This window comes from Pyrgilauda ruficollis, unplaced genomic scaffold, assembly GCF_017590135.1.
Source record: "Pyrgilauda ruficollis isolate IOZ18807 unplaced genomic scaffold, ASM1759013v1 scaffold1063, whole genome shotgun sequence".
In the NCBI taxonomy this organism is placed as follows: domain Eukaryota; kingdom Metazoa; phylum Chordata; class Aves; order Passeriformes; family Passeridae; genus Pyrgilauda; species Pyrgilauda ruficollis.
This window is the reverse complement of record NW_024508800.1, coordinates 1-9562: the sequence shown is the minus strand read 5'-3', so window position 1 is coordinate 9562 and position 9562 is coordinate 1. Positions and strand designations below refer to the sequence as shown.

General features: G+C 46.7%; 1 protein-coding gene across 1 annotated transcript; it reads left to right on the top strand.

Annotated features, from left to right (window-relative positions):
- Nucleotides 1–2757: 2757 nt before the first annotated feature.
- Nucleotides 2758–6879, top strand: LOC121355791 (uncharacterized protein DKFZp434B061-like). Its single transcript, XM_041471501.1, has 2 exons — nucleotides 2758–3753; nucleotides 6832–6879. The coding sequence occupies exons 1-2, from the start codon at nucleotides 2860–2862 to the stop codon at nucleotides 6877–6879; spliced, it is 942 nt and encodes a 313-aa protein (XP_041327435.1). The 5' UTR covers nucleotides 2758–2859.
- The last annotated feature ends 2683 nt before the right edge of the window (nucleotides 6880–9562 follow it).

Sequence of the window (9562 nt, the reverse complement as noted above, 5' to 3'; positions counted from 1 at the left end):
GAGATGCAAATGAGCTGGAAACGGCCGTTAGGAGAAGCAGAAGAAGATGAAATTTGGGGTCAATTCTTGAGCTCTTTTGGAGTCAAATTTTGGGGTTTTGGAACAAAATTAAAAGGGTGGAGCCAAATAAACGGGCGTGAGGTTTTCCGAATATGCAAATGAGATGCAAATGAGCTGGGCGTGGCGGCAGGATGGCGCAGGAGAACCAGACGGAGATGAAATTTGGGGTCGATTTTTGGGCTCCTTTCGAATCAAATTTTGGGGTTTTGGAACAAAATTAAAGGGGTGGAGCCAAATGAATGGGTGTGAGGTTTCTGAATATGCAAATGATATGTAAATGAGCTGGAAATGGCCGGCAGGAGAAGCAGAAGATGATGAAATTTGGGGTCAATTCTTGAGATTTTTGAGAGCAAATTTTGGGATTTTGGAACAAAATTAAAAGTGTGGAGCCAAATGAACGGGCGTGAGGTTATTGATTATGCAAGACATGAAATGCGTGTCTGTGGGTGTTAATTAATGCTAATTATGCCAGCAAATGGGATCAAATGTGGGTAATTAGATGCTAATTGATGCTAATTAGGCCGTAATCAGTGTTGTACTTCCCCTGGAATGCTAATGAGGTTTTAATTAGTTGTTAATGAGTTATTAGGGGTTAATGAGATTTTAGTCGTTAATTAGGGTCTGGGCAAGGCAGAAAAAGGGATGAGGTGTGGCTAATTAGCACTAATTAACACTAATTAGGTGGTTATTAATGCTGTGGAATTGTTGCATTTCCTTGCAAATGCAAATGAGGTGTTAATTAATTGTTAATGAGCCATTAGGGCTCGTTAGCAGCACAAAAGTCAGAGGGAATGAGGGTAATGATATGCTAATTAATGCTAATTAGGCAGGTTGGGTTCCTGCAGTGGTGCACGCTAATTAGCGAGGAGTTAATGAGGTTTTAGCCGTTAATTAGGGGCTGGGCAAAGCAGGAAATTGGACGCAATTAAACAAATGAGATGCTAATTAATGCTGAGCTTTGCCTGGTCGTTAATTATTCCTGTTAGTTCCACTGATTAATTGGTTAATGAGTAATTAGTATGGATTAGTGGCTAATTAGCAGTTAATTAATCAGGTGGAGGCAAAGCTGCCCTGGGTCATTAATTGTTCCCAACAACTCCCGTTAATTCCTTAATTAAGGGCTAATAATGACTAATTAGTTATTAATTAGTGACTAATTATTAATCAGCTGGGCAAGCATGATTAGTTAATCTAATTAATTAATTAGCGACTCTTCCTGGTTGTTACTTTGTGTCATCATCTCTCGCTGATTAATTGGTTAATTAGCAATGAAAAGTGATTAGTGGACTACATAATGACTAGTAAATGGCTAATTAATGACTAGTTAACTAATTAGTGATTAATTAATGAACTGGGGCAGCCACTCCAAGGAGCTGCTGTTCATTCCCGTGGGTTAATGAACTAAATAATGATTAATAAATGGTTAATTAATGACTGGTTAGTGACTAATTAAGGATTAATTAATGATTGAATAATTAATTAACGAGCTGCCTTTCATTCTGTGGGTTAATGACCCAAATAACAACTAATAAATGGCTAATTAATAGCTGATTAGTGACTAATTAAGGATTAATTAATGATTAATTAATTTCCCAGCTGGAGGAGCGCGAAACTGCCATTCATTCCTTCGGGTTAATGACCCAAATAACGACTAATAAATGTGTGATTAATGACTGATTGGTGATTAATTAACGACTAATTAATGATTAATTGATGAATTTCTCAGCTGGAGGAGCGCGAGCGCTGAAACTGCTGTTCATTCTGTGGGTTAATGACCCAAATAACGACTAATGAACGGCTAATTAATGCCTGATTAGTGACTAATTAACAACTAATTAATGGTTAATTAATTAATTGCGCAGCTGGAGGAGCTCGAGCTCCGAAACTGCCGTTCATTCTTTGGGTTAATGACCCAAATAACGACTAATAAATGTGTGATTAATGACTGATTGGTGATTAATTAACGACTACTTAATGATTAATTGATAAATTGCTCAGCTGGAGGAGCGCGAGCGCCAAAACTGCTGTTCATTACTGTGGGTTAATGACCCAAATAAAGACTAATGAATGACTAATTAATGACTAATTAGCAACTAATTAATGATTAATTGATGAATTCTGTACCTGGCGGGAGCTGGAGGCGTGCGAGCGCCAAAACTGCCGTGCATTCTTTGGGTTAATGACCCAAATAACGACTAATAAACCGCTAATTAATGATTTATTAGTGACTAATTGGTGACTGATTAATGGTTAACTAGTTAATTGCGCAGCTGGAGGAGGTGGAGGAGCTCAAGCACCGAAGCTGCTGTCCATTCTTTAAATTGCTCAGCCGTGCATTCTTTGGGAAGTGTCTAATTAATGCCGGATTAGTGACTAATTGGTGACTAATTAATGAGTTAATTGATTAATTCCCCAGCTGGAGGAGCTGCGGGGGCGCTGGCGGGAGCTGGAGGAGCTCGAGCTCCGAAACTGCCGTCCATTCTTTGGGTTAATAACTCAAATAACGACTAATAAGTGTCTAATTAATGCCGGATTAGTGACTAATTGGTGACTAATTAATGAGTTAATTGATTAATTCCCCAGCTGGAGGAGCTGCGGGGGCGCTGGCGGGAGCTGGAGGAGCTCGAGCGCCGAAACTGCCGTTCGTTCTTTGGGTTAATGACCCAAATAATGACTAATAAGTTGTCCCATTCCCTCCCGTCAGCCATCTTGTCCCGTTCCCTCCCGTCAGCCATCTTGTCCCATTCCCTACTGTCAGCCATCTTGTCCCATTCTCTAGTGTCAGCCATCTTGCCTACCATGCTGACGGCGGCCATCTTGTCCCATTCCCTCCCGTCAGCCATCTTGTTTTATTCCTTAATGTCAGCCATCTTGTCCTATTCCCTGTCATCAGCCATCTTGTCCCACCCACTGACAGCAGCCATCTTGTCTCATTCCCTACTGTCAGCCATCTTGCCCAGCATGCTGATGGCGGCCATCTTGTTTTATTCCTTAATGTCGGCCATCTTATCCCATTCCCTCCCGTCAGCCATCTTGTCCTGCCCACTGACAGCAGCCATCTTGTCCCGTTCCCTCCCGTCAGCCATCTTGTCCCATTCCCTCCCATCAGCCATCTTGTCCTGCCCACTGACAGCAGCCATCTTGTCCCGTTCCCTCTCGTCAGCCATCTTGTCTCATTCCCTATCGTCAGCCATCTTGCCCAGCCTGCTGATGGCGGCCATCTTGTCCCATTCCTTAATGTCGGCCATCTTGTCCCATTCCCTCCCATCAGCCATCTTGTCCCATTCCTTAATGTCGGCCATCTTGTCCCATTCCCTCCCATCAGCCATCTTGTCCCGTTCCCTCCAGTCAGCCATCTTGTCCCATTCCCTCCCATCAGCCATCTTGTCCCATTCCCCCCCGTCAGCCATCTTGCCCCTCCCGCTGACATCCCCCACTCCTCCCCGCCCGCTGACGGCGGCCATCTTGTCGGGCGGGCAGGAGGAGGAGGCGCTGCTGTCGGAGATGGACGTGACGGGCCAGGCCTTCGAGGACATGCAGGAGCAGAACCTGCGGCTGCTGCAGCAGCTGCGCGAGAAGGACGACGCCAACTTCAAGCTGATGTCGGAGCGCATCAAAGCCAACCAGATCCACAAACTGCTGCGCGAGGAGAAGGACGAGCTGGCCGAGCAGGTGCTGGCCCTCAAGGCCCAGGTGAGGCCCCAAAGTAATCGCTAATTAGTCGTTAATTGTTATTAATTAAGTTTTAATAGGGATTAATAACTGATTATTAGTGGTTATTAGTGTTTATTAGTTGGGTGTTTGGTGTTTGTGGGCGTGCCGAGCAGGTGCTGGCCCTCAAGGCCCAGGTGAGGCCCCAAAGTAATCGCTAATTAGTCGTTAATTGTTATTAATTAAGTTTTAATAGGGATTAATAACTGATTATTAGTGGTTATTAGTGTTTATTAGTTGGGTGTTTGGTGTTTGTGGGCGTGCCGAGCAGGTGTTGGACCTCAAGGCCCAGGTGAGGCCCAAAATAATCACTAATTAGTCGTTAATTAGTATTCATTAAGTTTTAATAGGCATTAATGGCTGATTATTAGTGGTTAATAGTGTTTATTAGTTGGGTATTTGGTGTTTGTGGGCGTGCCGAGCAGGTGTTGGACCTCAAGGCCCAGGTGAGGCCCAAAATAATCACTAATTAGTCGTTAATTAGTATTCATTAAGTTTTAATAGGCATTAATGGCTGATTATTAGTGGTTAATAGGGTTAATTAGTTGGTTATCAGGCGTTTGTGGGCTTGCTCAAGGTGCTCAACGCCCAGGTGAGACCCCAAAGTAATAATTAATTACTCATTAATTATCATTAACTAAGTTTTAATAGGCATTAATAGCTGTTAATTAGCGGCTAATAGCTGTTTATTAGTTGTGTATTTGGTGTTTGTGGGCGTGCCTAGCAGGTGCTGGCCCTCAAGGCCCAGGTGAGGCCCCAAAGTAATCGCTAATTAGTCGTTAATTAGTATTCATTAAGTTTTAATAGGCATTAATGGCTGATTATTAGTGGTTAATAGGGTTAATTAGTTGGTTATCAGGCGTTTGTGGGCTTGCTCAAGGTGCTCAACGCCCAGGTGAGACCCCAAAGTAATAATTAATTACTCATTAATTATCATTAACTAAGTTTTAATAGGCATTAATAGCTGTTAATTAGCGGCTAATAGCTGTTTATTAGTTGTGTATTTGGTGTTTGTGGGCGTGCCTAGCAGGTGCTGGCCCTCAAGGCCCAGGTGAGGCCCCAAAGTAATCGCTAATTAGTCGTTAATTAGTATTCATTAAGTTTTAATAGGGAGTAATGGCTGATTATTAGTGGTTAATAGTGTTTATTAGTTGGGTATTTGGTGTTTGTGGGCGTGCCGAGCAGGTGTTGGACCTCAAGGCCCAGGTGAGGCCCAAAATAATCACTAATTAGTCGTTAATTAGTATTCATTAAGTTTTAATAGGCATTAATGGCTGATTATTAGTGGTTAATAGGGTTAATTAGTTGGTTATCAGGCGTTTGTGGGCTTGCTCAAGGTGCTCAACGCCCAGGTGAGACCCCAAAGTAATAATTAATTACTCATTAATTATCATTAACTAAGTTTTAATAGGCATTAATAGCTGTTAATTAGCGGCTAATAGCTGTTTATTAGTTGTGTATTTGGTGTTTGTGGGCGTGCCTAGCAGGTGCTGGCCCTCAAGGCCCAGGTGAGGCCCCAAAGTAATCGCTAATTAGTCGTTAATTAGTATTCATTAAGTTTTAATAGGCATTAATGGCTGATTATTAGTGGTTAATAGGGTTAATTAGTTGGGTATCAGGCGTTTGTGGGCGTGCCGAGCAGGTGCTGGCCCTCAAGGCCCAGGTGAGGCCCCAAAATAATCGCTAATTAGCCATTAATTGTTATTAATTAAGTTTTAATGGGGATTAATAGCTGTTTATTAGTGGTTAATAGGGTTAATTAGTTGGGTATTAGGTGTTTGTGGCATGCCGAGCAGGTGCTGGGCCTGAAGGCCCAGGTGAGGCCCCAAAGTAATCGTTAATTAGTTGTTAATTAATATTAATTAAATTTTATTATGGATTATTAGCTGTTTATTAGTGGTTAATAGGGTTAATTAGTTGGGTATCAGGCGTTTGTGGGCTTGCTCAAGGTCCTCCAGGCCCAGGTGAGGCCCCAAAAAAATCATTAATTAGTCATTAATTATTATTAATTTAGTTTTAATAGGCATTAATAGCTGATTATTAGCGGTTAATAGGGTTAATTAGTTGGGTATTGGGTATTTATGGGATTGCTCAAGGTGCTCAAGGCCCAGGTGAGCCCCAGAAAGTTCATTAATTATTGATTATTAATTAACTAATTAAGTTTTAATAGCCACTAATGATTTATTAGCAATTAATAGCGTTTATTAGCTGTTTAATAGCTGTTAATGGGGGAGCAGGGCAGGTGCTGGACCCCAAGATCATTAATTAGTCATTAATTAGCTGCTAATAATTATTAATTATTGCTTGATAGTGATTAATAGGATTTATTAACTGTTCAATAATTGCTAATAGCCATTAATGAGTGATTAATAATTATTAAGCATTAATGATGCTGTAATGATAGTAATTATAATTGGTTATTAATAGTAATTAGTGGTTAAAAATTAATAATAGCCATTAATGAATAATTAATAGTTATTATGCTAACGATGTTTGAATAATTATTAATAGTCATTAATGATTGTTAAGTGGTTATTAATGGCAATTAGTGCATCTGGAAGTCATTAATAGCCGTTAATGAGCAGTTAATAACTGCTAATGATGTTTAAATAATTATTAATAACTTAATAATTTATCAATGGTAATTAATGCCAATTAATGGCTAATAGTCATTAATAGCTGCGAATAAATTATTAATGATTGGGAGATCGTGTTAATGATGTTCTAGTAATTATGATTTTTAAAGGGTTGCTATTAGTAATTAATGAGTTTCTGGTAATCATTAATTATTATTAATAAGTGTCTAATATTGATTAATACTTTCAGGTGCCAATAATTGGCTGATAATGCGCTGATTTGACTAATTAGTGGTTAATTAGTGATTAATGGCTCACCTGTGCAGGTGGCGCAGAAGCCCAAGAAGACAAATTAGGGCTTAATTATTGCTAATAATTGGCTAATAATTACTTAATTATGGCTAGAAATGCCTTATCTTCAGTTATTAATGAGCTGATTTCACTAATTAAGGACTAATTAGTAATTAATGAGTGGTCTGTACAGGTGGAGGCGCAGCTGCAGGTGGAGCAGGAGCTCAGAAAGACCAATTAGTCCTTAATTAGTTCTAATAATTGACGAATAACAGCTTAACTTTGCCTAGAAACCCCCTAATTTCAGCTAATAATGAGCTAATTTCACTAATTAGTGATTAATTAGTGACTAATTTCCACATTGTGCAGGTGGAGGCTCAGCTGTCCCAGGTGTGGCACAGGTACCCCCAGGTGTGGCACAGGTACCCCCAGGTGTGTCACAGGTACCCCCGGGTGTGTTGCAGGTACCCCAGGTGTGTCACAGGTGTGTCCCCAGGTGTATTCAGGTGTGCCGCAGTTATCCCTGGGTGTGTCCCAGGTACCCCTGGGTGTGTCATAGGTATGTTCAGGTGTGGCACAGGTGTGCCCAGGTGTGTCCCGGTTGTGTCACTGATACCCCCAGGTGTGTCACAGGTGTGTCGGTGATACCCCCAGGTGTGTCATTGATACCCCCAGGTGTGTCACAGGTACCCCCAGTGCGTCCCAGGTGTGCCATTGCTACCCCCAGGTGTGTCACAGGTACCCCTGGGTGTGCCCAGGTGTGCCCCAGGTGTGTCGTAGGTGCCCCCAGGTGCCCCCAGGTGTGTCATAGGTGGCCCCGGGTGTGTCCCGGGTGTACCCAGGTGTATCTAAGTGGCTCCCAGGTGTATCCAGGTGTGCTCCAGTTGTTCTTAGCCATACCCAGGTGTATCCCAGGTGTACTCACGTGTATCCAGGTGTATCCCAGGTGTATCCCAGGTGTGCCCAGGTGTATCTAAATGGATCTCAGGTGTATCTAGGTGTATGCGTATCTAACCCGGTGTAGTCAGGTGTAGTCAGGTGTATGCCAGGTGTACTGCGGTGTAACCCAGGTGTTCCCAGGTGTATTTAAATGGTTCCCAGGTGTATCCAGGTGTATCCCAGGTGTGCCCAGGTGTGCCCAGGTGTGCCCAGGTGTGCCCAGGTGTGCCCAGGTGTGCCCAGGTGTGCCCAGGTGTGCCCAGGTGTGCCCAGGTGTGCCCAGGTGTGCCCAGGTGTGCCCAGGTGTGCCCAGGTGTGCCCAGGTGTGCCCAGGTGTGCCCAGGTGTGCCCAGGTGTGCCCAGGTGTGCCCAGGTGTGCCCAGGTGTGCCCAGGTGTGCCCAGGTGTGCCCAGGTGTGCCCAGGTGTGCCCAGGTGTGCCCAGGTGTGCCCAGGTGTGCCCAGGTGTGCCCAGGTGTGCCCAGGTGTGCCCAGGTGTGCCCAGGTGTGCCCAGGTGTGCCCAGGTGTGCCCAGGTGTGCCCAGGTGTGCCCAGGTGTGCCCAGGTGTGCCCAGGTGTGCCCAGGTGTGCCCAGGTGTGCCCAGGTGTGCCCAGGTGTGCCCAGGTGTGCCCAGGTGTGCCCAGGTGTGCCCAGGTGTGCCCAGGTGTGCCCAGGTGTGCCCAGGTGTGCCCAGGTGTGCCCAGGTGTGCCCAGGTGTGCCCAGGTGTGCCCAGGTGTGCCCAGGTGTGCCCAGGTGTGCCCAGGTGTGCCCAGGTGTGCCCAGGTGTGCCCAGGTGTGCCCAGGTGTGCCCAGGTGTGCCCAGGTGTGCCCAGGTGTGCCCAGGTGTGCCCAGGTGTGCCCAGGTGTGCCCAGGTGTGCCCAGGTGTGCCCAGGTGTGCCCAGGTGTGCCCAGGTGTGCCCAGGTGTGCCCAGGTGTGCCCAGGTGTGCCCAGGTGTGCCCAGGTGTGCCCAGGTGTGCCCAGGTGTGCCCAGGTGTGCCCAGGTGTGCCCAGGTGTGCCCAGGTGTGCCCAGGTGTGCCCAGGTGTGCCCAGGTGTGCCCAGGTGTGCCCAGGTGTGCCCAGGTGTGCCCAGGTGTGCCCAGGTGTGCCCAGGTGTGCCCAGGTGTGCCCAGGTGTGCCCAGGTGTGCCCAGGTGTGCCCAGGTGTGCCCAGGTGTGCCCAGGTGTGCCCAGGTGTGCCCAGGTGTGCCCAGGTGTGCCCAGGTGTGCCCAGGTGTGCCCAGGTGTGCCCAGGTGTGCCCAGGTGTGCCCAGGTGTGCCCAGGTGTGCCCAGGTGTGCCCAGGTGTGCCCAGGTGTGCCCAGGTGTGCCCAGGTGTGCCCAGGTGTGCCCAGGTGTGCCCAGGTGTGCCCAGGTGTGCCCAGGTGTGCCCAGGTGTGCCCAGGTGTGCCCAGGTGTGCCCAGGTGTGCCCAGGTGTGCCCAGGTGTGCCCAGGTGTGCCCAGGTGTGCCCAGGTGTGCCCAGGTGTGCCCAGGTGTGCCCAGGTGTGCCCAGGTGTGCCCAGGTGTGCCCAGGTGTGCCCAGGTGTGCCCAGGTGTGCCCAGGTGTGCCCAGGTGTGCCCAGGTGTGCCCAGGTGTGCCCAGGTGTGCCCAGGTGTGCCCAGGTGTGCCCAGGTGTGTCTGAATGGATCTCAGATGTGCCCAGGTGTATCACAGGTGTGTCCCAGGTGTGCCCAGGTGTGCCCAGGTGTATCTAAATGGATCTCAGCTGTATCTAGGTGTATGCTAGTGCATCCTGGTGTAGTCAGGTGTATGTCAGGTGTACCCAGGTGTCACCCAGGTGTACTCAGGTGTACTGCGGTGTGACCCAGGTGTTCCCAGGTGTATCTAAATGGTTCTCAGGTGTATTCATGTGTATTCAGGTGCACTCCAGTTGTTCTTAGCCATACCCAGGTGCCCCAGGTGTACCCAGGTGTCCCCAGGCGTATCTCAGGTGTATCCAGGTGTCCCCAGGTGCCCCAGGTGT

What these genes read in the sequence shown, in the direction of transcription:
- LOC121355791 (XM_041471501.1), top strand. Translation starts at nt 2,860, where the DNA reads ATGCTGACGGCGGCCATCTTGTCCCATTCCCTCCCGTCAGCCATCTTG. An exon ending in TGCTGGCCCTCAAGGCCCAG is followed by an intron (nt 3,754 to 6,831) that starts GTGAGGCCCCAA and finishes TGGTCTGTACAG; the next exon opens with GTGGAGGCGCAGCTGCAGGT.